The sequence below is a fragment of the Rhineura floridana genome, chromosome 1, assembly GCF_030035675.1.
Source record: "Rhineura floridana isolate rRhiFlo1 chromosome 1, rRhiFlo1.hap2, whole genome shotgun sequence".
Taxonomy (NCBI): domain Eukaryota; kingdom Metazoa; phylum Chordata; class Lepidosauria; order Squamata; family Rhineuridae; genus Rhineura; species Rhineura floridana.
The window spans coordinates 67,386,332-67,414,233 of record NC_084480.1 but is presented as its reverse complement, the minus strand read 5'-3'; the positions used below and the strand labels follow the sequence as shown (position 1 = coordinate 67,414,233).

Genomic DNA, 27,902 nt, shown 5'->3' with positions numbered 1-27,902 from the left:
AGTACAACAGAGTCCTTGTGAAAAATACAGAGATGTCGGGCCGAAGACAAGGTGCCCAATTCCGAAACTCGTCTTGCAGAGGTGATCGCTATCAGGAACAGGACCTTGAATGACAATATACATAATGGTACGGTCCTAAGAGGTTCGAATGGAGAACGTTGTAAAGCCTGCAGGACCCTCGACAAACTCCAGGAAGGGAAACGGTGGGATACAGCCGGCGAACGGAGAGCAGCTCCGCTCAGAAAGAGTTTGAGGAAAGGATGTGAGGCAATAGGAGCACCCGTGGAGGAAACTGAGAGAATGGATGACAGAGTGGACGCATGTCGACATAAGGTGTTGGGTCTAAGTCCCATTGAGAGCCCCCTATGAAGGAATTGCAGCACCTGTTGTATTGTGGCCTGAGAAGGATCGAGATTCTGGTAATGACACCACTTGGAGAATGCCACCCAAGTATGCTGATATATACGAGTGGTAGATGGTCGTCGAGAGGCCAATATAATGTCAATAACGGCTTCAGACAGGCCAGCAGACCTCAAATGTCCCCATTCAAAAGCCACGTTGTTAGGTTGAGCCAGCTGGGGTCCTGATGCCATATTGGACCCTGGGATAAAAGGTCTGGCCTGACTGGGAGCGTCCAAGGATCTGTCACTGACATGGCAAGGAGGTCCGAGAACCACAGTCGACGGGGCCAATATGGGGCGATCAGAACTAGCTGGGCCCTCTCGCATCTCGCCTTCCTCAAGGTTCTGGCTAAAAGTGGTATTGTAGAGAAGGCGTACAACAGGCCGTCCGGCCACGGTAGTGACAGAGCATCCACCGCTTCCGCTGTTGTGTCCAGGTATCGTGCGAAGTACCTGGGTAGCTGGTAATTGCGACTGGAGGCAAACAGATTGACTGAGCAAACACCGAACTGATGCTGGAGAAGATGGAAAATGGTCAGATGAAGCTTCCATTTTCCCGGAAAGACTTGTTGTCTGCTGAGCCAGTCTGCTTGCACATTCCAAATTCCCCTGAGATGTTCTGCTTTCAGGGAACGTAGATGTTGTTCTGCCCAGTCGAATATGAGGTAGGCTAGGTTCTGCAGAGAACGGGACCTGGTTCCCCCTTGCCTGTTTAAATGAGATTTCGCACATGTGTTGTCCGTTCGATTGAGAACATGGTCCAAGGGGAACAGATATTGAAAATGGAGCAGAGCTAAGTGGACAGCCTTTAGTTCCAGCCAATTGATGCTCTGAGTCTGCTCTGCTTCGGTCCAAACCCCCTGAGCGAACTGGGAGTTGCAGCCGAGGAGACTGGCATCTGTAGTGATAACAGTCCTGCGGGGTTCTCTGAACGGAGTGCCCTGGCTGAGATGTTGGACCATCGTCCACCAGCGGAATGAAAGGAGCAGTACGGGGTTCAAGGAAACTGTGCGATGATTGGACCTGGCAATGTTCTGTTGAAACGGTAACAAAGCCCACTAAAGTTGGCGAGTATGAGCTCAAGCCCATGGCACAATATGGATGGTGGACACCAACATTCCGAGAGCCTTTGCTAGTAGCATCACGTCTGCGGTTGGGCGATGCATCAGACAGCGTGCGATGTCTATGATGGCGGTTATGCAGTCTGGAGACAGAAACACCATCGCCTGCAGGGTGTCTAACATTGCCCCTAGATGTTGTAGGCGTTAGGTTGGTTGGAGATGACTCTTGTCGAAATTGACTAGCCAGCCATAGGTCTGCAAGACGTGGAGCGTGAGCTTTAGGTGGTGATAAGCCAGCTCCCTGGAACTTGCCCGTATTAAAAGATTGTCCAGGTAGGGGTAGATATGCACCCCTTGAAGCCGGAGGTAAGCTACTAGGATGAGTAGTACCTTGGTAAATACCCTCGGGGCGGACGAGAGACTGAACGGCATCGCTCGATATTGAAAATGCTGGAGGCCGAAGGCAAACCAAAGAAACTTTCTGTGGGCTGTGCAGATAGGCACATGGAGATACGCTTTCTTTAGGTCGATAGACGGCAGGAAGTCTCCTTCGTGAAGGCTTTCTGTAATGGAGTGGAGGGATTCCATTTTGAATCTGCGATACTTTACGAAACGGTTGATGAACTTGAGGTCCAACACTGCCCTCCATGATAGATCTCATTTGGGCACAGCAAATAGGAGGGAGTACACCCCTTCCGACCTCTCTGTTGTAGAGACTGGCTATCGCCGCTGTGTCCAAGAGGTGATGTATGGCTGTCTGCATGATGCAGTGCCTGGATGGAGCCTTGGGACAAGGAGAGAGATGAAATCTGTCTGGAGGAGTTGCCCAAAACTCGAGTGCATAGCCGTAACAAAAGAGATCTCTGATCCAGGTGACCTGAGTCAGACGCAGCCAATGGTCTCCAAACAGAAGCAGTCTGCCCCCGACTGGTATCACGTCAGTACTGTCTGCGCTGGCGAGACCCCCCACGATATGAAGACATTGAGGCACCTCTGAGTCCCTGGTACTGTCCTCTGTCTGGGAAACGTCTGTTCCAGAATCCCCTGGAGTAATGGAGATCATTAGTTCTGAAATCGCAGCCTCGTCTCCCGGGCCGCGCTCCTCGAAAGGGCTTGGGCATGCGGGATGGGGTGAAACATCTGAAGGCCTGCGATCAACATACCTGACAGTGGCCAAGACAGGCTTCCAAGCCTCCTTGGGGTCCACTAGTACTGCCTTTAGGGCTTCCTCGCCAAAAAGTAATGAGCCCGAAAAAGGTGCCCTTGGTAAGTTAGCCCTGGCCGTAGAGTCCGCTTCCCAGTGACGAAGCCAGAGGGTCCGCCGAGCAACTACCTGAGCTGCCATGGCTCTTGCTCCCAGCTGAGTTGCATCCAGGGTGGCATCAGCCACAAACGCCGCCGTCTTGCGTAATTTCACCAGTGACCTTCTCAGAGAGCCAGGATCTGGATTGGGATCATCTAGGAGGTCATCCAACCACATCACAGCTGCCCTGGAAAAGATGGAAGCAGATGCAGAAGCTCGCATGGTGAACGCAGTAGCCTCATGTTTTTTGCGTAATGCGAAGTCCAGCCTCCGCTCAGTGGCGTCCTTTAAATGTGAGTCCCCTTCCCTTGGCAAAAGGGATCTGGAGACTAAACTGGAAATCGGCTCGTCTATGCCAGGGACGGCCAGTCTATTTGTAAATTCTGGAGCCAAAGAATAAAGTTTGTCTGCAAGGGTGTTAAAACGGCGTGTTTGTAACGGGTGAGACCATTCGTCCTTGGCCAGTTTAGCAATAGGATCTGGCACAGGAAGGTAGTGCTCCGCTGGTTTGGGGGATTTCAGGACCCTGGCCCCTTTAATAGCAGGAGTGGCAGCTGCAGGTTGTGTAGATTGCAGACCAAGGCTGTTCAGTACTCTGCGAGCAAGGGGCTGATAATCAGAGGCATCAAACAGACGATAAGATGTATCCTCCTCTTGTTCCAACTGGTCACTCCAGTAGTCATCTTCGGCTTGCATAGCATATGGTGGATCCTCCCCACAAGAGACGTCATCGACAAACCTGCCCCTGGCAATGTCAAAAGGGTTTGGAGAACATGACGGATCTGCCTCATTGCGTACATAGTGGCCCATATCATCGGGTTGTCTGCAAACACTCCGCTGAGGCATGGCAGTGACCTGTGACTGTGACTGCGTTTGAGAGAAGAACGACAGCATGTCTTGTAGTTGCGATATGAACTCCTGAGACATCTGCAGCCCCGGTGTGGGAGATGGTTGCGCTTGTATAGGCAAAGATATGGGCGGCTCAGCAGGCTGAGAAGATGAATGAGCCCTAGGTGGTAATATGGGAGGAGGATAGCTGGCTGCTGGCTGGTCAGGAAACCCTGCAAAGTCCTCCTCGGAGGATGCAGCTGGAGAATTGAAAAGATTTGTTAATGGTTCCTGGCCCGCCTCCTCAGAAATTGGGACAGAGACGTAGCGTGCCCGCTTGGTTGTGCTGTGGCTGGATATATGCTTGGTTTTGGCAAGCGCTTTGGAATGCTTGTGCTTGGTTGCCTTAGCTTGTTTAGGCTTGGTTGCCTGAGCTGTCACTGGCTGTTCCGCCATCATATATTTTTGAGGGGGTTCAGTACATGGCCACGGATGGGGCAGAATGTACAGACCCAAACAGGCTCAGTACACGGCCACGGATGGGGCAGAATGCACCGGCTCAGATGGCTAAGTACATGGCCACGGATGGGGCAGAATGTACAGTTCAAACAGCCTTGGTACACGGCCACGGATGGGGCAGAATGTACAGTTCAAACAGCCTTGGTACACGGCCACGGATGGGGCAGAATGTACGGTTCAAACAGCCTTGGTACACGGCCACGGATGGGGCAGAATGTACGGTTCAAACAGCCTTGGTACACGGCCATGGATGGGGCAGAATGTACGGTTCAAACAGCCTTGGTATACGGCCACGGATGGGGCAGAACGTATCATTCCAAATAGGCTTAGTACACGGCCACGGATGGGGCAGAATGTACAATTTCAAAGCGCTTCAGTAGTCAGCCTCAGTCAGCAGTTTAAGTTGAGGAACTTGAGCAGGATTATAGGGAGCCTATCCTGCCCCACACACACACAGAAAAGTAGATCTCACTGTGGGATTTGAACTTGCAAACCTTGGCTCTGCTACCCACAGCTCTTCCCAACTAGTCCCCCCTTCAGAATAGAACAGGCTAAACAGAAAAGGTGGGAAAGGAGGAACGAACAAAATGGTGACCATTAAAAGAGCGGGAAAAAATACATTCAAAAAGGGCGTAGGGAAGAGGAAGAAGCAATGGTGGACACTGAGGAGCACCAACGAGCTCAAACAGGGCCGACCGGGAAAAAACTGTCTCAGCAGAGCGGCCTCAAAATATGCTCTACAGCCGCGGGGCTGAGAGGCGCAATCGCGGCTTTAAAGTCAGGTAGGAAATCTCTGCCGAGGAGGCAGAATGGCCAGCTAATCCCTGCAGCCACTGGGACAGTCGCAGAGAGGAGAAGCCGCAGCCGCAGGCTCCTAAAGGCTGTCGTGGCTGGATTTAAAATGCCACGGAACGAGCCGGGAGGTGGGGCAGCCCAACTAATAAGAGGCCACTGAAAGTAAAAGGAGCAGCAGCCGCCGGCTCCTTGGAGGAAAAAATTAAGGGATCCGCCACGTTAGAAATGTTGCGGCACGAGCCGGGGGAGGCGGAGCAGCCCAACAACTAAGGGTCCGCTGAAAAATAAAAGGAGCCGCAGCCGCAGGCTCCTGGGGTAGGCGGCTAGTTGAAAGGCATGAAAAAAAGCGGCGGCGCAGAGCAGGAAGCTGCAGCCGCAAGCTCCTGGATTAAAGCTGCGTCTGCCGCCTGAGGAAGGGAGAACCGCAGCCGCGGTCTCCCTGAATTGCCGATCAGCTAGGGACTGAGAAAACTCAAGAACAACCCCCAAAGAAATTCCCCAGGAAAGTACAAGACAAAGAACACTCAGTCCCACAGACCCTAAAGTAAAAGAGAGGGAAGGAAACGAATAGGAATACACACACAAACCTCCCCACCCTGTCACACAGATACAGAAAACTTATCTATAAGCTACGCTATGAATATATTCAAACTTGCACGGACGAAGGCAAGAATAAACTAGGGAGTGGGAGGGGCCTGATGCCCCTAGTCTTGACTTCAGAACATCTTGCCTTCGGACAATAGGTGGAGTTATGTTACCCGCTTGATGGCAGGCCTCCTGTGGAAAATGTAACGTATGCAGCATTCACATATCACAATAAATAAAAGTTGATAGTTTATCATGGATGTGCAGAACACTCTTTCCCTCCAGTTAGCAAGAGCAACAAACCGCAATCCTTGGCTTAGTGTTATATTCAAATTTGGAATTGTGGATTGTTCTTGGTTTAACAACATAGTCAGCTCGGAGCAAAACAAACCATGTTCCCATTCCCCAGTTCAGATGCAACACTAAGTTAGTGACTGTGGTTTGTTGCTTCCACTGGTTACAGAAGCAGAACAAAAGAGGAGCAATCTATGCGCTGATAGTACACCAACCATAGTTTAACTGTGATGAGTGAAGTGGGCCATATTATTCTTCATAATTTTATCCTATTACTGAAAAATCATTGATAAAAGAGAAACTAGGGTCTCTCCTCATCTACTTCACTATTCTGAGGTAACCCTGTAATTATGGCAGACTTCTTCCTCTACTATGAATCTGAATATTTAAGATTTTGGGACAGACCACACATTTTTCAAATTGATAAGATGCTTTCCTATTTTTGAGTGTAGAACACTACAGTCATTATGTTAGGCAAAATTAACTCTAGATAAACAATAACATTTCTACAAAGGTAAACAAATGGCTTAAGCTATTTCTTATAAAATACATCTTGTGAAATTGTGTATGCAAGCAATGTAGGTTAGTCAGCCTGAAGGACTAACTTAGACCTTATTAAGTGATCCAAACTCCTCTGAATAGTGATTTTTTTTAGTTGTTAATTTACAGAAGTGTTTGAAGCACTGCTAAAGTCCTAAGAGAACTATGACTATGTATTTGCCATGCATTAAAAAAGAAAAAGAAAAAAGAACTGAAAATCTTTCCAAAAAGGAGCCTATTGCTGTAATAGATAAATGCTAGAATTGTAAACTTACTTCCACTGAACCAATTTTCCTGGGTCTCGGAAGGGGTGACTTTCTGTGTATATGAATTGGATCTGACACCAATGGCTTGAACATCATTATAGATCGATCAGTTTCATCCCTTTTATAAGCATGCGATTCCTCATCACTTTCATTTCTATGGGAGGTTTTCTTTGAGCCATCATTCTACAAGAAAAGGGATGTTTAACGTGACACAAAACTTCATCAGGCAGATAGAAAGCATAATTCTTATGAATATTATGGCAACAACCTTCACACAAAATGTGTTTGTATAGAACAGCTTTCAGTGGACCTATGAGTATGTACATCAAAGCTCATTTGATCAGGCCCGATTACCTCTAAATCCAACTTTTCATTTTTAAGAAAATGATTTGTCCAGTTTGAATTTTACTTTCAAGAATTTCCCCCCCTTAATACCTGGCAGTTATCCAAACATCAGCTAGGTGTGACAAAACAATGTAACCACCACTGCATCCACAGCCCTGTTACCCATACCAGCTGGGGTAGAAGGCAGGAGGCCAAGCAAAAAAATTGGCACAGTGGTCAGGCCCAGATTGAGCCCAGTGTCATCAAGTGATGGCCATGGAACTGACTTGGGATTTAGTGGATCCCAGGCTGACTCAATCCCTCCAAGCAACATCCTACTTTGGTGCTTTCAGCATGCCATTACCGGTGGAAAGCCCTTGGGTAAGTGGAACAGGGATCTCTGTGGGCAGGCAGAGATCAGCCCAGCTATTCTGGGGTGGGTAGAGGAAGATCTCTGCACCATCCACCACCATCCCAGTACAATGAATTGGGGATTTGGACTGCACTCTAACATGTCTCACCTATAGTATCATAGAGCTATGGTGGCCCTTGTGTGTGTGTGCATGTGTGTTTGGAAATGGCAAGTGTTCCTTCACCCTTAGAGTAGCTTCTCTGAATGTGTATGTCTGCATGTGTATGTGCAGGTGTGTGCACACTCAAGTATGTTGTGTGCGTATGTGATTGAGAGAAATGCACTTGGGAAAGAAAGAGGTATGTATATGTGGTGTGTGTGTGAGAGAGAGATGGAGCTGCATGTGCATATGTGGTATGCTTGTAGGTGTGGTCTATGAGAGGGAAAGATGCACTTGAGCAGAGAGGAGGAAGATGTATGTGGTGTGTGCGTGCATGAGTGAAACAGATGAGGTACAGACATGTCTGTGAGTGGTCTGTATGTATGATCTGTGAGAGACAGGGACTTGGGCAGAGAGGGAGAGATGTATGTTTGGCTGTACATGTGAAGTGTGTGTGTGTGTGTGTGTGTGTGTGTGTGTGTGTGAGTGAGAGAGAGAGGGAGAGAGAGATGGAGATGTGTGTCTGTGATCTCAACACATGGAGTCAGTGTGTGCTGTGTGTGAGAGAGCGCAAATGTGGTGTGGTCACCTTGTATATCCTTCCTAGTACTAGGGAATGCTCCCTGTTATTAGACAATAACAGGACTGGGATGTATGTGTGACATTGTGTGATCTCCACCAGCAGGTCCAGCAGGATACAGATGACTTCCCAGGCAAGCATGAGGTTGTCCAAGGTGGGGAGGGGGAGCAGTAATTACTTTAGTCTCTCTAACTTTGTGTTATGCCATACCTCCTCCACAGCATAAGTTGTGTTGTGCAGTGAAGACTGGTCCATTAATGGCAAATACTATATTGTTCCTGCCAACCTCGGTCTGCTATCAACCAGCCTCCACTTGTTTACCTCCTTTCTTATAATAAGTCCAGGGAGTGGCACTGGCTGTCAGCTTCCTCCTCCTCAGTTTTAGTGTTGCCCCTACTAGTACTCAGCAGGAAGGAGAATGTGGACTGGCTCTGGCACCACCTACGCTAGCTTCCTCGCCTTCCACCCTACTATTTATTTATTTATTTATTTATTGAATTTCTTAGTCGCCCATCTGGCTGGCTATCCAGCCACTCTGGGCGACGTACAAATAAAGATACAGATACAATAAACATTAAAAATCTGGACACAAAGATAATAAAATCTAGCCCACCCCAAAAGCCTGCCTACTAGTCCCAATGGGCAACAGCCCACCACTGGTGTTATGCCATGCTTCATGGTAGCCATTTCGTGACTGGTGCCCACAGTATTTTATCAAAATTCCAAGTGACCTCTGGTCCAAAACTGTTGGTGAAATATCCCTATGTTATTCTTTTTGAATATATATATATTTATTTATTTTCAAAAACAAAACTACCAAGGAAAGACCACAAAAAAGAATACCTAGACCACAGAGATCATGTTTATACACCCAATACACATAATTACATTATCAAAAGAAAAACAACAGGAGAACAGCCAGGTTACATAATAGAATCTCTACATAATATTATAGCTTGAGGGGCAGCTTTTAAGGGAGTAATTTGTAAGCCAGAAGTGAGGTATGACCATGTTCCATCTTACTCTTGTAATCTATAAACACATAGCATACCCCAATAAATCTTTTTTACTTTGGTCTCTTGAGATCCAAAGTGCGTATGTCAATGTTTTGAGCAGGGTTACTTCTCATACCACATTGTGCCAGTGATCTACATTGGCTACATCTAGGTCTTTCCAAAACCAAGCTATGGTGAGTCTGGCAGCTGTCAATAAGAGACTAATTAATTCTTTATTCCTTAAGTCCTTACCACAGTCTATAAACACATTAAATAATTCACGCTGTAGAGTCATTGGAATGATTGGTCTAGTTACAGCAACTATTTGTTTGTTATAGCAACTACTTCATTCTTGGACCAAAACACCTGTCCTTTAGGACATCCCCACCACATATGGAGGTAGGCCCTGTCAGTTGGCAGCCTCTCCAGCACAGTGGGGAAATCCCTGACCCACGTAAGATAGCTTCTTAGGCATAAGGTACTACTTGTGTATTATCTTCAATGAATCCTCTTTATGCTTGGCTGAAAAGGATCTATTCACTAATAGGCAAAAAAACTCTTGCAGTTTAAGAACGCACATAGTCAACAGATATTTCTGCCAAACGTTGGGCAGCTATAGTGAATGCACCAAAGGAGCAGGAGACCTGACCTCCTCTCTGACATATTGTACAAATTTGTAAAAATGCAAACACAATTTAGGTTGGTCTTTCACAGTCCAATCTACTTCCTGTGTAGCTTGGAAGAATTTGGTAACATGTGCCTCTGAGCATATGGGGAGTGGTGGCAACACGTGCCATCTCCAAAGATGGAGAATTACATTTTTTTTGTATTTTGTTTGTGTTCTTCTTGCTTTGCTTCTTTCCTGTGTTACTACTGTTTCTAGGCAGCATCTAACTCAGAAAATTATATTTTTCTCATTATTCATCCTAGAAATCTGTGTCAAATTTATTTTTTATTCATTTCAAAGCCTTTTTATTGGTCAATGTCATATGATGGTGAAGACAGTCTTTTGTTTTTCAAACTGGAGGTTATCTTCTATTTCTATTTTGTGTGCATTAACAGTTGAATCTGAAACTGCAGTTTGATATAAAATCAGACTGATTACAATATGTTGCAATGAATCTAACTGTTGGAAAAAACAAACTTGGCCTGTCCAAGATTATTATTAAATTTTATTTATACCCTGCCTTTCGGCCAAAGGACCTCAAGGCAGCTTACAAAGAAAAATAAACACAGATATAAAATACAATAAAAATACAATTAAAACAATATAACCTACAAAAATTAAATTAAATAACAAATAACATTATCATAATATTGTTAATTAAAAGCAGGGAGAGCCCAGGGTTCCAATCTGAAAAAGTTATTAGTTAAATCGAAAGTACTGGGGAACCCCAGGTTCAAGTCCCCGTTCAGCTCCCTAGATGACCTTGGGACCATCATCTTCCCTCCAGCTAACCGACACTGCAGGGCTGCTTTCTTGCAGGGCGCTTCGTGCTGTGGAGGCTGGAGGCTTGAACGCTTGCAGAGGCACCTTCTGCTGCGGCTGGGTCTTACAGGGCCCGCTGCCCTCGGCCAAGTACTGCTGGTGGTGTTGGCTGTAATAGTAGCGGTGGTGGTGCGGCGGTAACAGCGAATGCTGCTGCTGCGGGCCAGGCTGCTCCTCCATTGAAAAGCCATGGGGCCTCTGGATGGCGGCAGTGATGATAGCGGCGGCAGTGATGATAGCGGCGGCGGCTGCCCGCAGTCCTCTTGCCTCCCCCTCAGAGTCGCCCTGTTGCTGGCTCGCTATACTGTCCGGGGGGGGGAGAAGAGGCGGCTTGCTAGCTTCCTGGGTGTGGTTTCTTCCTCCTCCTCCTCCTGCTGCTGTAGATCTCCTTCTCCAGCAGCAGATGCATGTGATTAGTCTGCTATGCTTAAACCATTCCACTTAAAGGGTGGGAACTATCAATTAAAAACATAGAGCACACCTAGAAATTTTCTAGAATATCTTTCACCTCCCATGGTTTTATCTTGTGCAACCTGAGACAGTCCTCATGTCCATTGGAGACTATTCTGCAGCATAGTCAGTGCCATTATGCCATAATTGTTTTTGGAGCATTTTTTAGTGCAAATTATGAACAGCGTTGCTGTACTTCACATATTCACAGAAACAGAAGCAAAAAAAAAAGCTTCACTAAAACTGCAAATCAAATCAAACATATTTAAAGTGACTATCTGAACTATACCATCTGTCTTAATATTGATGATTCTTCCCTGCTAAAACAAGATTAGCACAGTACATATCTTGTTTCTGTTATTTGGGATGACTGCAGGTGTTACCACCACTCACCATATGCTCAGGCGGGGGAAGAAGGGGAAAGAGGATTGGAAGGGGAGGGGGCAGGAGGAAGGAGGAGGGATGGGTAGGTTTGATCATTTGCATGCTTATTGAGTTCATTGGGATTTACTCCTGTGCAATCATGCTTAGGATAGGTAAAACTGACTAGGGGGGGAATGAGAGGAGAGGGAAGGAGGAAAGGGGAGGGGGACAGGGAAGGAAGGGGGAGGGGATAGGAAGCAGAAGGGGGAGGGGGCAGGAAGGGCAAAGCAAGGGGGAGGGAAGGGGCAAGGGGGAGGGGATAGGATGGAGGTGGGGAGGACAGATTGATCATTTGCATTCTTTTGAGTTCAATGGGATTTACTCCTGTGCAATTGTGCTTAGGATAGGTGAAACTGACCTAGGAGAGGGGCAGAAGTAGGGAGGAGGGGGGAGGGGAGCAGAGAGGGGGAGGAGACTGGGTGTGTGGGCACTGGACAGAGGGAAAGCCTCTTTCCAAAAAGAAAATATTGTGAACAATATCATTGTTTTTCAGGGTTTTACCACCTTTTTATTTTACAGCAGGCACATGTAGTCTCCCACCTGAATTTAAACCAAAGCTGTTGTAGGCCATGGGCAACCATATAACCATTGTAATGCACATGTATAGCTGCTTTTAGAAATGGAGATTTGTAAATGGAAGCTGTAATGAGCACCTGCAATAAATTCAGCACTTTAGCATCTTTCTGGCAGCTTGAAGACATAGGTCAACGAACGGTCAATGTGTAACTCTGCTCGTAGTCCACCTGGTCCTTATCTGAGAAGCAAGCGAGATGGTCTTGCTGGGGAGGGCCTGACTCTTTGATATGGTGCCAGGAAGAGCAGCTCCAAGTCTTATCTAGAAAGGACAATGAGCTAAGGCTGCCAAGAGAGTAGCTTTCAGAGGTCAAGATGATCTGCCTGCCAGTAGTCTTAATTAGCACCATGTCTTCTCACTTTGAATGTATAATCAATCAAGTACTATGATGCTTCAGATCAAATGCTGTGATGCTTCGAGGATAGTAGTAGTAACCTATTATCCATAGAATTGCTTTGATGCCTAGCCTGATACAGAGCAATTAATCATGCATTATGTCAACAAGCAAGGATTTGATGTAAAATAGCAACTATTATGTATCTGTCACCATTGTGCCTTGCCAAAGATTTTACTATATAAGTCACTCTTGTTCCCCAGTTCGGGGTTCAGACTGGTCAAGTGCTTGTGCAGAGCCTTGCAGCCTGTTCCTTTTATTGGGTACGCCTGTGTGCTGTAAGTTACTCAATAAAATCTCCTTGTAAGTAGACCTAGAGAATCTGTCTTATTGACTCCTTGGTATCTCTCAAACCTTAGTGCCCACGGCCGCGGCAATACAGTTATCCCTGGCCACATCCATGTCAGACCTTTATTTCCCTTTAGACAGTCATGGCTTCTCCCAAAGAATCCTGGGAAGTGTAGTTTGTGAAGGGTGCTGAGAGTTGCTAGAAGATGCCCTGTTCCTCTCACAGAGCTTCAGAGTGGCTGACTGTTAAACAACTCTGGCCACTGGAGCTCTGTCAGGGGAACAGGAGTCTCCTCTCAGCAACATTCATAAACTGCACTTCCCAGGATTCTTTGGAGGAAGCCATGACTGTTAAAAGTGGAAAAAATGTCTGGTGCGTGTGTGGCCACCTGATTATCCAAGCCAAGCCAAGCAGCTGTGAGTTTGGCTTTTACAACACTGACAGCTGGTCCTTACTAAGCATGCCTGTGCTTATAATTGATTTCAATGTTAAATTTCTTAAATTAATTCAAATCAGCCAGTCATTTTTTTAAAGAACTTTTAGACTGCAGAAGATGAAAGTCAGAGTATGGGGCAAGGTCAGTAATAGGAGTATAGGTACTCTGTGAACATGGCTGATTTTTAATTAATTTCAACAAATTTGATGTATCCATTACTTTAATAAAACGAGATTTAATTGCACCTACGTCTCAGCCTCGCAGTTCCGGCTCTGGACGGGACAGTACCATTCTATACCTATAAAAGGGTCTTTATAAATACTAGAGACAGCTCACCAGACATATCCAAACTGGAAAGCACCATTTTTTCCCCAAATCTGGAGAGTGGGTTGGTTGCACTATCTTGAATCACAGGATTGTGCAGAAATAATTTCAGTTGATTCCATAACATTCATGGGAAACAGAAACCTTCCAATTTCTCTATTAAATCTGTCTTTTCTATGGAACCTTATTTACACAGAAGGCAAACAAATGGAAGAGTCCCTTGGCATGCCCCCCACCTCAGTGTTATGAGTGATGTCTATTTTAATAAGAAGGGTGGATTGCTAAGGGAATCAATGGTGATAGTACTGGAATGAGTATAATTGTCTGTTTAACCAACATAGTTTTAGTAAATCTATTCTGAAGACACTCAATTACTCTAAATTTGTTTTTAAGGAAACAAAGTACATTAAGGAGAATGCCATCTAGGTCCTGACATTCTAATCAGATCCATTGTTTGTCACAATTTTCTAGGAGGAATGGGATAATATGAGCTATGTGATTTTCCTCATAATACAGAGCAATATTGTGAAGCCCCCATCGTTCATCACATGACACCACATACAATCAGTTCTTCTGGAAATAGAGTCTCCGATGGCAAAAGATGAAGGTGTTTAATTGTTATTATTTTCTTCCATTTATATCCTGCGTTTCTTTCATCAAGAAACCTAAGGTGGCATACATGTAGTTCCCAGGTGGTCTTTCATCCAGGCACTGACCAGACCCAAACTTGTTTCGCTTCAGCAAGGTGGTGACTTCATGTGCTTTCAGCCTATACCCCGAGTCTGCCATTTACAAAGTTGAATCTGTCATTTGCAAAGTTGCATAGAGGAAATCCAGATTGGTAAAGTTTGAAATATGAATGTAAATTTTGGCAGAATCATAGTTTTGACTGCAGCCAGTTTGTCTATAGTTGAAAAAAAATCCTCCACCTACCTATGTCTGTTCTTATATTCTGCCAACCCTGTTAGTTGTCTACATAAAGTCTGTTAAGATTCCTAGTTACACATATTCCAAAATATATCAGACTGTTAGGGCACAGTGGGATATTCAAAAGATCTGCAAAGGTCTTCTGGATATTGGGAGGAATGTTGTAACACATAGCTTCCCATTTTTGAAAATTTACCCACAGGTGAGCCACCTGACCAGAAGTGCCTAGTTCTCTCTACAAGCCTTCGCCATGTTCAGAGTACTTGAGATACTTATAATAATATCATCTGCATACATTCCCAACACATATCATTTGCTGTCTATGTTCACTCCTTTTATATTGGGGGTATGCCTGAGGCAGATTGCCAAAGACTCTAAAACTAAAATTAACCAAAAAATGGGAAAGGGGGCACCCGTTTTGTCCCTTGCAGAATGTTAATTGGTTGAGAATCTAGATTATTTACCCTGATTGTTGCTTTAGAAATGTAATAGATTTGTTTAACTACATTAAGAAATTTTGGGCCAAATTCCATTTTAGAAAATACCTTAGTTAAATATTTCCACTCAATGCAATCAAAGGCTCTGAATATATCCAGTGCCATAGTTAGAGAAGAGCCTGTACTTTTACTGAATTCAGTTATATTTAATAATTTCCTAACTGGATCCAGTTTATTCAAAAACCTCTTGACTAGCACTGAAGTGCAGATTTTAAAATCTTGGTTCGTCAAGGCAACTGGATGATATGATTCTACTTTCGAGGGATCCTTAAAGGGTTTTGGTTTGGTTTGCTCCCTCAAGATCATCATTGAACAGTCATGTCAACTAGGGCAATAGCAACTCTTTAAAAATGCTTATAGAAAGTGGTGGTAAAACTGTATAGTCCTGGGCTTTGCCAGTGTTTAAAACAGTGGTTCTCAATCTTTTTTGGTTCACGGCGCACTGTAAAACATATAAAAATTTTCTGGTGCACTTTGTGTACAAAATTAAAAAATATATTAATATATATTAAACTATGAATAAAAATAACTTAATAATAATATACTTTCATAATATTCACAGCACACCTAGCCACGTCTTGCAGCGCACCAGTGTGCCCCGGCACACCGTTTGGGAATCACTGGTTTAAAAGCTAAGTCTATTTCCTCCAAAGTGATACAACTGTCCAACAATGCCCTATTTGTCTCTGAAACAGTTGGAAGGCCAAAATAATCTTAGTACCTTGCTATATTGTCCTGAGGGTCTGTTAAACCATAGAAGGAATCATAAAACTTCAGAAACTCATAGCAAATGTCTGGTGAAGAATTGGTTCACTGTAATCTCGCCTTTTCATGTTTTATCTTGCATCTGTTTGCCAAGAGTCTCGAGCCTTTTCCCCAAATTCATAAAACCTCTGTTTAGCATATGGACCAAATTTTGATTAGTCACCATTAAATCAACTCTCTGCCTTCTCAATTAAATCAACTTCCTGCCTCCCTGTGCTATTGTAATACATCCAATGTGAGATTTAACAGTTAAAATTAATTCCTAACACACTTGTAATATAGTGGTTTTACACCATTATGGTACTGGATATTTGTACAATTTAACAAGAACTCATCAAATGGTATTGATTGGTTTAAAGAAAATAAGTACAGTATATACTTTGGCAGCCTGCCAAATCTTAGTTATTTTCAACAAGCAGTCATAGAATCATAGAGTTGGAAGGGGTCTTGTAGGCCATCGAGTCCAACCCCCTGCTCACAGCAGGAAATCCACAGCTAGAGCATCTCCCGCAGATAGCTGTCCAGCCTCTGCTTGAAGACATCCAGCGAAGGGGATCCCACCACCTCCCTAGGCAGTCGGTTCCATTGCCGAACTGCCCTTACTGTCAAGAAGTTCCTTCTAATGTCCAATCTGAATCTACGCTCCTGCAACTTAAAACCATTAGACCTAGTCCTATCCTCTGGGGCAGCAGAGAACAAATCTGTACCCTCCTCTATGTGACAGCCCTTCAGGTACTTAAAGAGTGCAATCATGTCACCCCTCAGCCTTCTTTTCACCAGACTGAACATGCCAAGTTCCTTCAACCTTTCCTCATAAGACTTGTTCTCCATACTGGCTATCATCCTCGTCGCCCTCTTCTGAACCCGCTCTAACTTGTCTATATCTTTCTTAAAATGAGGCGCCCAGAACTGAACGCAGTATTCCAGATGAGGCCTGACTAATGCAGAATATAGTGGGACTATTACTTCCCTCGACCTGGAAAGTATAGCTCTGTTTATGCAGCCCAAAACCGCGTTTGCCCTTTTTGCCGCAGCATCACACTGCTGAGTCATGTTCAACTTGCGATCCACTACAATTCCAAGGTCCTTCTCACACGCACTACTGCTAACCCGGGTATTTCCCATCCTGTACCCATGCATTTTGTTTTTGTGGCCTAAATGCAGAATCTTGCATTTGTCTTTATTGAATTTCATTTTATTAATTTCAGCCCAATTTTCTAGCCTATCCAGGTCCCTTTGGATTTTATTCCTGTCTTCCATTGTGTTAGCTATCCCTCCCAGTTTCGTATCATCCGCAAACTTCATAAGGCTTCCCTCCACCCCATCATCTAAGTCACTGATAAAACTGTTGAAGAGTATCGGCCCCAGAACCCTGTGGCACTCCACTCGAAACCTCCTTCCAGTCCGAAGCAGAGCCACCGACGACCACTCTTTGAGTAAGGTTTTCCAACCAGTTGTGAATCCACCTGACAGTATTTCCATCTTGTCCGCATTTGACCAGTTTGCTAATCAAAAGGTCGTGGGGGACTTTGTCAAACGCTTTGCTGAAATCTAGATAGATGACATCTACAGTCAACTGCTATGAAGTCTTGCCCAAATTTCATGTAAGAAAAAACTTTAAAGAACATTTACCTCCCGTGAGGCAGGTCTATATCCAAAACCTGATGGTAAATTTTTATCTTCTTCACAGCCTTTAGCTCCTGGACTGAAGTGTAACTCCACATGGAAACGCTCCTCTGATGAAAGCTCCTAAAGAAAATGGACAAGGAAATTCAAAACATATTTCTGAATTTGGAATACTGGTTTGCCTATTTACATATCATTTCCTTACCTTGTTTGGATCCTCATACAGCATGATAACAATCTGGGTCATGTAATTGAGTTCGCTGACAACATTTAGATAATCCATAGCTCGTTTCCACTGTTCATCTTTTGATGCCTTAGGTCAAAAGAACATCACATTTAGCATTGTAAAAATAAAGGTGACAATCCCCTTTAATCTCTACATTCTTAGAAGCACATATAACTCTAAAGCTTCAATCCTAAACACAATCCTAAACACAATTGACTGACTTCTAAGTGAACATACATAGGATTGTGCTGCAGTATAGTAAAATATGTTATAAAGCCTAAGGTTATATAACTTCTATGTATTTTACTTAAACCAATCATGAATTAAATTATTATTATTTGTACAGCAATACAAAGCGCTTTTCAGAATTTGATAGGCAAAATACTGCCTAAACAGCATATAATCTAAACCAGGGGTGGGGGAAGAGAGAGAGCGCACAAGTGATTACTGTGGGGAAAGACGATTACAGACAAGCCCACAATGGAACTTCTATAATTCCTATAATAATTTGGCAGAAAACCGTACCACAAACAGTACATGTTCCTCGTTAGAATGACTAATTTTTACAGAGCATCAGAGAAATGCACTAGACTGTGTCTGAGATTACAATATTTAAAAGGTAAAGTGACAGATATTGCAATACATGGAACAGAAAAATAGCTCACAGTAGCAAGTTCCGTATGTTTCAGAACAAAGCAAGGTCAATGAAAGGTAATAGAATTGTTTTTGCCCATAGGACAAAAAACCAATTATACAAAGTGAACTCTTTTAAAGTTTCCATTATTCAAAATGTTTCTAGATTATGACTCTTCAAAACCACCCAGTGTTCTCCAATTAGATCTTCTGTAATACAAAGTTTATTCCAAAGAGAGAGGCATCTTGAGTTGCCACACAATATATCGACCTAAAAATATTGACTAAAGAATGTTGTACATTTCCAGAAATGATGACACATATGGCTCAACTAAAACAACCACTTACATCACATAAAGAACCAAAGCGAAGAGTTGACAGTAAGGAATGGACATGACTCTCACTGGTGAAGTATAGCCTAGTTCGGACATGACGTTCAGGAGACATAACCCCACTCGAATACCTAAAAGCAAAATAAGCTAGGAGAATAAAGAAATGAAGACACACGAACTACACAGGCACAGTTGTGCCTGTGGAGTAAACCAGAAATCTTATGGTGTATTCTACCATAATTAAGACTGAAATTTTGAAATGTCAATAAAATCCAAAATAGTTTTCCAAACTCTTATACCGGACAGAGTATTTGTGTAGCCATCACATTCCATCCAAATTTCACACTTTTCCCATTTAAACATTTTCATTTTTGTTTTTTTTGGGGTGCTTAACATCATTCCCCCCCCCCAGGCATAACATATCTTCTCCTTAACTACACAGTTTTGGAGGCTGCATACCCTCCAACCAAATGGTAATTCTACTTTATTTCAATACTACTGATTTTTTAATTATTACATCACCTAAAATTAATCTTTAGTGTTGCTAATATAAAATACTATCTCATTTATTTTATTTTCTTGTTTTTTTTTACTTCTGTTCTCTGCTCCAAAAGAAACCTTAGAGCCACAGACACTACATTTAAAAATGGCGGTAGGGGGGAGGGAATTCCCAAGATTGTCTCCTTGTCCCAATGATTTTCATGCAGCCTAAAATCTGCTAGCACCTAATAGATGCTAATCCCATTAAGTTTGCAATTCTCCTCCAAGACTCCATCTTACACTGTCACAACTGCAGACTTTATGGCTTTGATATAATGCTTGCCCCTCCCCGCCACTCCACTTTTTGCTTAACATCCAGCCTGATGAAGGAAATTTATCACTGTAATGTTAAGCCCCGTTAACCAAAGCAGCAAACATCTGCACATTTCTATATACAAACATGTTGTGCATTTTTAATTACTTTTAATTGTTTTTGTGGCATATGAAATCAGGGATTGGGAACTTTGGGATTCTCCCTAGGCCACACTCCTCCTCAAGACCATGTCTCTTTCCCCTGCCTCAGCAAGCCTACTCTGTGTCCTCCTAAAGTACTTTTGCCTGGCTGGAATGTGTTCTTCGCCTGTGATAATGTCTCTTGCTTGGATGGTTGGATGGATGGAAACCTCCGATTTGCATGTCTGGAATGTAGCCTACTGTATAAAGGTAAGCATTTCATTCACTGGTCTGTCCATTATTGCCTTTGGCCCTGCCAACCACTGGCATGCAGCCTCTGGGAAATTGCCCATGAAGGAATGTGACCCTTGGGCTGAAAAAGGTTCCCCACCTCTCTGTCAGACTGATTTTGTCTAAAGCAGGAGTGGCTAACCTTTATTGCCTAAGGTCCACATTAGCTGTTGACCAATTGTCTGAGGGTAACATGCCAGCAAGTGGGCATGACCGAGCAAACATCAGTGTGGTCATTCCCCCCCATGCCATATATATAGACCACACACACATATAATACTCATATACCTCACCCTCCCTCCACTCATCATCCCCTCCCTGTACTCATCATACGATTGATCTGTTGAGCAGGAAATGATCATCCCATTGAGGCACTGGGCAGGGTAGAAAAACTAATATATCTTTAGACAGCCCAGCACTGTGATGAAGATGAAGATCATTCTGTCCCTACTACTTTTTTTCATCCTAGCAATGCCAAATTGGGTTTAGGGCTCACTGTCATGCCTCCCTCGGAGGACTCAACAGAGGGTAAAGGGGAATGGGAGACCTCAGACCCAGGGAAAGGAATGAACAGAGAGGCAGCTCAAGACCCTTCCCCATCAGACAAGAAGCAGGACCCTGCTGGAGCCCTCCTGTCAGATTCAGAGAGCAACCAGGAAGCTACGCCAACCCCAGCAGAGAGAAGACATCAACAGGTGTTGGAAAAACAGAGGGAGTTGGCCTGTTTAAGAACCACTCTTGAAAGAGGAAAGGCTGATTGCAAAAGAACTGTTGGTTCCCTACCTGAAAGGTAGCTCTGTGTTGCTGGACAGAAACTCAGCAATTTCCCAAACCTTGCACTCAGATCAAGGAACATGCTTCACCTCTGCCGCTGGACAGAAATGGGCAGAGTATATATTAGAGGAGACAAAGATTTGCTATACACTGTAATTATCATGAATGCCTTTCTTTCCCTAGATCCCCAAGGCCTGATTTAGCACAAACAAAGTTGGAAGATCTTCAGTCTCTTCTTCATCTTAAGCCAATACATATAACAAATTAGCTCAAAAGTCTTCATTCAGGTATGGTGACTTAGTAGACAATTTCACAATACAAAATAGCTCCCCTGTGTTTTCTTTACACCAAAACTGGAGATTCCATATTGAATCTATTTGCTGAGATGTAAAGGCACCAGTTTCTGAATAAGCAAATGCCTTGGCTTCCATTTCTGCAGTATATATAAAACAGTTAATACGTGTATCATTCCACTGGCAATACAGGAATGCTGTGGCACTGGTTTTAACTGTCCCATGTTCTTCATCTAAACCACGACCATTCTGTGCAATTCGAGCAGGCAAATAAAAGTTACAAGTCTTCTCTGTTGATACACATGGTAGCTGAAAGCTCTGTGGAGGAGCTGATATTCCATGCAATAGGAAATTTCCATTTGAAGAAAATTCAACTGCAGAAATCCAGTCAAAACAATATACCAGTTCATCTTGATTTAAACAGCAGATCTTTGCTGTGGCAGTCAGCTGGACTCAAGGCCGCTATTTCCACACCAGGGACGAAAGCAGAAAAAGGAGATGACCCTTCTTCCTGCTTCTCTGTGGTGTGTCTTTTCCCCTAAAGCCCCACTCTCTTCACCCAGCTGGCGGTGAACCCATCACTTTCCTCAGCCCCCTCCAGCCTTTATCCCAACCAGTCAGCTGGTTAGCTCAGTGTTGTTACCGTCCACAGAGAGCACCTTGAGGTTAGCAGGCATGTGACACTTGTGAGGACAAGCAGCAGGCGGAAAGTGCTGTAGTTTCTTGCTACCTGCGTGGCTACCAGCACTCATTGCTGGGGACATGGAAAGTACTGGGAAAGGTTGATATGAGGAATGAGGAACTGCAGAGTGAGGTGTGCAGTCCTGAGTTTGAACTAATTGAAGTTCCTCTTCTGTTCTGCCAGAGATGAGCGACCCTGGGTGAAGTGACCTTGACAGTGGGCACTCCATCTGAGTAGGCTGGCGTCTGAGGTGATTATGACCCGAGTTGGATGTTTGAAGGGAAGATCCTTCTGCAAGTTGTGTAACTTTGTCCACCACATCATTGCCTTGTCATGGCCTGGAAAGATGTGAATCCGCAGACGTCTGCAAGAGGTGATTGCTGTTTGGAAGGGTAGAAAGGTCCATTGTAATGGGCGTGCATGAAACTTGGCCCAAGGTGTGATTTGGGATGCTGAAACTAGCAGGCCCAACATTCTCTCCATAAACATGAGGTCTGTGGACCTGGAGTTTGACAGGGTCAGAGACACTGATCTGATCTTTTGAGTTCTGTCATAGGACAGAGAGATCATGCCCTTGGCTGTATCTAAGACAGCCCCCAGATGCACTAGAGTGCAAGTGGGTTGACAATGACTTTTTATTTTTTTATTTATATCCCGCCCTTCCTCCCAGTAGGAGCCCAGGTTTTGCAGGTTCAGAAGGAATCCATGGCTTGTTAAACAAGACAGGGTGTTGTTGAGGTCACGAAGAGTCTGTTTGGACAGGAAATGGATCAGCGGATTGTCCAGGTAAGGATAAATATGGATGCCTTGGAGGCAGAGATGGGCCAACAAGGCAACCATAAATTTTGTAAATGCCATTGCAGCTGAGCTAGATCGAAGGGTAAGGCTCAAAACTGAAAATGCTGACCGTTGCAAAAGAACATGAGAAATTTGCGATGGCTTTGGTGAATAGTACATGTAGGCATGCCTCTTTGAGGTCTAAGGAGGACAGAAGATCCTGAGGATGAAGGGCCTCCTTGACTGAGGCCAGCGTTTCCATCTGAAATTTCTTGTATACCACCTATTGGTTCAGGAATTGAGGTAGAGGATGGCCCTCCAGGCGTCCTTTTGCTTCTTCAGTACCACAAAGAATAGCGAGTAGATGCTGAAGAAGTATTCACCTGGAGGCACTGGCTCAATGGTTGCCATAGACAGGAGGTGAAGAATGGCCTTCCGAAAGATGCCCCTCTACTCTGGGGAGTTGGAAACTGGGGAAGGGAAAAATTGAGGGTGGGCCCAGGCCAGAAGATCTATCTTGTAGCCCTGAAGAATGGTATTGAGGACCCTCCTGTCTGAAGTTATGGTCTCCCATGCATGAAAAAACTGTTGGAGCCTGCCGCCCTCTTGTAGGGTATCGGCATCATTGAGACTGTTGGTTAAGCCTACCCTTATTGGAGGAGGAGGGCTTAGGACATTGGGAATACCTTGAGGACAACTGGGACTTGTTCCAGTTGCCCCTAAAGGGTCTAGTATCCTCAAATCGTGAAGGCTGGCATGAAATGATTGGTTCACTTGGTAAGGGCAGTACCAGCATGGAAAAAACTTGTCATCTCTGTGAGAAAAGAAGATATTAAGAACCCTTCTCTTGTCTTGAGATTCCACTAACACATCTTTCAGCGCATCTTCTCCTTGTAAGCTGCTGTAGAAAGGATGACTCTAGAGGCAGTATCCATGTCTCAGTGCTTTAGCCATAAGGTCCTCCTGGTGACCACCATCAGCGACAAGAGAATGAGAAAATGTGAATTGCATAGCATGTAAGATGGCATCTGCCACATATCTTGCGGCTCTAGAGATCTTCAGGAAGAGACTTGTGTAGGCAGTCAAGGTTATGAATAGGATTATCAATCAATTTGTCTAGCCAGATAAGGGCAACCCTGGTAAACACAGAAGCAGAGCATGAGGCCCACATGGCCAAGGTGGCAGCCTCGTGAGCTCTCTGAATGGCATAATCCAGTCTCCTCTCATTTGGGTCCTTAAAATGGGCATCTCTATCTTTAGGCAAACTATTTTTGGCCATGAGTGCAGATACTGGATGGTCAATGGCTGGAGTCTTGTGTAGAACTGTAAACTCAGAAACTAGGTTATTTGCCAAGTTAAAGGGGGAGGGTCGTTAAAAACAGTGAAGCCTTCCTCCCGAGGAACATGTAGAAAACAGCCCATGCAAAATTCCTTGGCCCTCCTGGTCACCGTGGTGGCGGGTTAGGCAAACATCTCTCTCCCGGTGTAAAGGCTTAAAAGCGAGGGAGTTTACTTGTTGTTCTGAGCAGCAGGCTGATGCAGGGCCTGTTGCCTCCATGAAGCATGCTCTTTTGTGTCGAAGGGACTTGTCGCCAACCAGAGGGGGGTCTAAGTGGTGGCGTTTCTGCTTTGCCTTACAGGTTGCAGGAAGCTAGCACTAGGAGAAGCGGGAGGAGAACAGCTTCCACATGCCATAATGTTTTTTCTTTTTTTTAGAAGGAACCATAAAGAACCCAGAAAGGCAAATAAACAGAGGGTAAAAGAGAGGTAAGAGTCAGGGAAAATAGAGTCAGGCGTGAGAAGAAAGGCGGGAGCAAATACAGACAGTGACCACTTCTATGAAGGCAAGAAATCGAACCAAGGAATGCTGGGAGCGACCTACTTCCCTCAGCTTGTCTTTCCTGCCTCTGACCACAAGGTGGAGCAGTAACCCAAGCTGATGAGTTTCTCCAGCAACACAAGAACATCTGGCCTCAGACACTGAGCTTAAAAGGTGAGTTTAGCTTAAAAGCTGAGCTTAAAAGGTGACACTTAGTGGCTTGGGCTCTTGTGGAAACAACGTCGGACCTCCTTGTCAGATTGTCGCCAGCCTTGCTCGTGATCCCATGCCTTCAACCCTGCCCTGCCGATTGGATCTTTGGTACCTTGACTCTGGACTGTCCCAAGGACTTCTCTGTATTTCACTATCTCAGCTCTTCCAAACCAGTATCCACACTTGCTGTATTTGTTGGCCTCTCCTCCTCAACTCAAGCCTGACATTGACATGCCAATGGGAAAGCTTAGTGGGCTGGATTAGGCCTGTAGACTGTTGGGCAATTACAGATTGATTCATGTGCCAAAAAAATCTGAATTGTAAACTAAGGTACCTGGACTTAACTTACATGCTTTGTAAGTAGTAAAAATATCTTACAGTTTTAGATATTGTGCTTGGTTACAATTTAACTTCAGTGCACCTATACTCCTGCTTGCCCCAATTCTCTTCCTCTAGAAGTGGGTTTCAAGTGCTATTTCAATATTTAGTAAAATATATGCTTTTGAATTTTAATTCTTGAATCCAGACAACCAATCTCTATTTTAAACTGCACTATGCAATCTTGTGCATTTTTGATCAAAAGTAAAACTACCAAAACAACTATACAAACCTGAAGAGCAAACTTGCCCACTTACTGTACTGTTTGTAAATTATAAACATTTAATTAATTCATTTTAAACAAAGCTAACCAGCTGCAAAAGCCAAGCATATGCATGCTTAGTCATAAATGCTAGACCTACTGCTTCCATTCACTTGCTGACATGTGCTACCTCACAATGAAGCGGATGATTGCCCTAATCCTCATCTTACCTCAGTATAGTTTTCCTCTCTTCATCCTCCTCCAACACAGCCTGTCACTAAAAAACATATAAATTTCTCTAACACAAAGGAAAGTATATATGGAAATGCAAACAATCAGTGTGCAGCTAGATGGCCACTGCCTCCATAGTGTCCTGAGCTTCAGTGTTCCCCAACACGCAGAGTAAAAGGTTTGGCACTCAAAAGACCAAGGGAAAATGTGGGTGCATGGAGGCCAAGTTGTAAACAAGCACAATGTGCAAAGCAGTAGAAGGTGTTTACACTGCTTACATGTCATGGGTTTAAGCCCGAGTGCCTTAAATTACAATTTTCTTGTTTCAGAATATTTTAAAGTCAATTTGTAAGTGTCTTTTCTTTTAAACTGAAGAGAGTTTCACATTTTATAATTATAAATACATTTTGACTATGCACTTACTGGAATCAGTTTTGGTTATCATGCTTTTACTGAACATTTAGCTAAACTCACCTTACTGTAAGTTAATAGTAACAAGAAATCACTACTACCAAGTTTTCCAAGCAAAAAGGAACTTACAAAGGGTGGAGCTTGTTAACAGTATCATCATCTTGAGTTCTCTGAAGATCAGACCGGATTTTCCTCAGTAATGGATTGCAGTAACCTTTAGCAATTTCCAGTTTTTCAGCTGCAGTAATACCATATTCCTTGATGGAAAGAAAACAATTTATTGAAAATAAACTACAATGAATGCAGGAAACTAGCTTGTGATTCAGGACTATGGAATTCACTCCCACAAGAAGCAGTGATGGCCACCAACTTGGATGGCTTTAAAAGAGGATTAGACAAATTCATGGAGGATAAAGATATCAATGGCCACTAGCCATGATGGCTATGCTCCTCCTCCACAGGCGGAGGTGGTATGCTTCTGAATACCAGTTGCTGGAAACTGCAGGAGGGGACAATGCTCTTGCATTTAGGCTCTGCTTGCAGGCTTCCTATGGGAATCTGGTTGGCCACTTTGAGAACAGGATGCTAGACTAGAAGGACCACTGGCTTAATCCAGCAAGCTCTTCTTATGTTCTTGTTCCTCAGACATAAAGATGTGAAGGCCTGGGAAAAAACCTGGAATTTTTTTGTGTGGTGGGGGTTTCTCTTTTTTTCTAAGCTTTTTTTGTTTTTCCAAACAATTGAAAAATAAAAACAGAAAACTGTTTTTTTCTCTGAATTTCCCCCTTTTTCCTGGCCCTTTACATCTCTACTCAGACATCATAATCCTACATTCCAATTCTGATTCAATTTTCCAAGTGTGATCCTTAAAGAAGCTAAAAGGGCAACAACTATGCACAATGCTGAGTGACTGTTTGGGGGGGGGGGTTGAAAACCCGGTAGGAGGAGGAATGGAATGGAGTGGCTAAAAAACCAGGATGGAGTAAGAGAGACTTTGATATAAAAAGTGTAGAAACACCCATCCCATTGTTGGGATAGGTCATTTCCTGGTTCACAATGAAAAGCTATTTGTAAATGTCCTCAGGGATAGAAGTGAGAGCTCCCCATAGAAACCAATAACTGTCAGAGAGCAACGGTATAACCCCTTTCTTCCAGACCAAAGAGAACTGAGCATGCTCAGTGGGTAAGAACTGCTTACACAAAATGCAAGTCATAGAGGAAGGGGAATGCAATGGGATGAGTGGAACCCTGAACACAGACGCTGCTTGCTGCAATATTTGGTTACAGGACTCCATTTATTCATTTGATTTCAAATTCAGTTCTGAGTACCATTGCTTATATGTTAAAACTACATCCACCACCCAGGTACAAGGAGGTTGTTTTGGCAGACTCAGGGTAACCCGAGGTTTGTAGAAGTACAAAACATCTCTAGACAAACCCCTAAGGGGGGAACCCCCCAAAGAACCAAAGAGGACTGAGTGTGTCAAGTGCCCATGGAATGTTATCTGTTAAAAGGGGGGGGGATGAAATGAAATGGGAGGGGAATTGAATGGAATGGCTAGAATTCTGAACAGAACTCTTGTTTACCTGCAAATCTAAGATCTTCCATCCATCATGTGATGTTAAACTCTAGATCAAGGAACATGCCTTGCCACATACTGATTGATTACATTTATATCCCACCTTTCTTCCAAGTAGCTCAAGGTGGTGTATAAACATGGTTCTTCCCCTTCTAAATTTATCCTCACAACCACCCTGTGAAGTAGGTTAGTCTGAGAGACAGTGACTGGCAAACTGGTTTTCTTGTGATTTGCACTGATTTGTTGCAGGGCCCTACTTTGTTATGGGGACATCTATAATTTTGACTTGTTCATTCTTTGATTCATCTTAATGAACCAGAGAGTCTAAAGTTGCAATGGATCTTGGGAAACAGCCCATTCTGTTAAGTTATGAGTTGTTTGTCACTAGTTTTCAGGAGTTAAAAACAAACTTCCTGACTCTCACAGGAATAACCCAAAACGTCCTGAGTTTAAGTATTGTCGGAGGAAAGATGCTTCTAACAAACAATGAGACCTATCTGGACAGAGGTAGTGAGATACTTTTACCTTTAAGGGATAAGGGATCAATCCCCCCAAAACAGAAATATGCAGTGGATCTTATCAGTAAACACATACGGTAGAGCTAGACCCTCATCTACAACTCCAAAGTTTTCCATTGTTCTTCACTTGTCATGAAAGCACTCCCCCTCCCATTTTACATGTTATTCAATGTAATTAAGAAACAGAACCATTTTACTCACCAGAAAGGTGTTTCTCTGTGGGCACCAGGACACCGCCAAGTGGGTATTGCCTTCCTTGCTAGTGCTTGAGGCAGGAAAGAGTTAACACTCCAAACAGACCGTTAATGCCCCCCCCCCACGGAGTTCTAGTTCGCCATCTGGCCAAGCTTAAAAAATATAACCTTATACACATATAAAGGTACTGACATTAACCATAAATAACATGAAACAA

At 44.0% G+C, this 27,902-nt stretch overlaps 1 protein-coding gene across 1 annotated transcript in view; it reads right to left on the bottom strand.

Moving 5' to 3' along the window:
* The window catches only part of PPIP5K2 (diphosphoinositol pentakisphosphate kinase 2), a 170,487-nt gene that overhangs the window by 35,352 nt on the left and 107,233 nt on the right, over positions 1–27,902 (bottom strand). The window contains exons 21-25 of the mRNA XM_061623458.1: positions 25,522–25,649; positions 18,405–18,519; positions 17,403–17,510; positions 17,204–17,320; positions 6,602–6,775 (exon numbers count right to left, since the gene is read on the bottom strand). Coding sequence (XP_061479442.1) covers positions 6,602–6,775; positions 17,204–17,320; positions 17,403–17,510; positions 18,405–18,519; positions 25,522–25,649 — 642 coding nt within the window. The remainder of the gene's footprint in view (positions 1–6,601; positions 6,776–17,203; positions 17,321–17,402; positions 17,511–18,404; positions 18,520–25,521; positions 25,650–27,902) is intronic.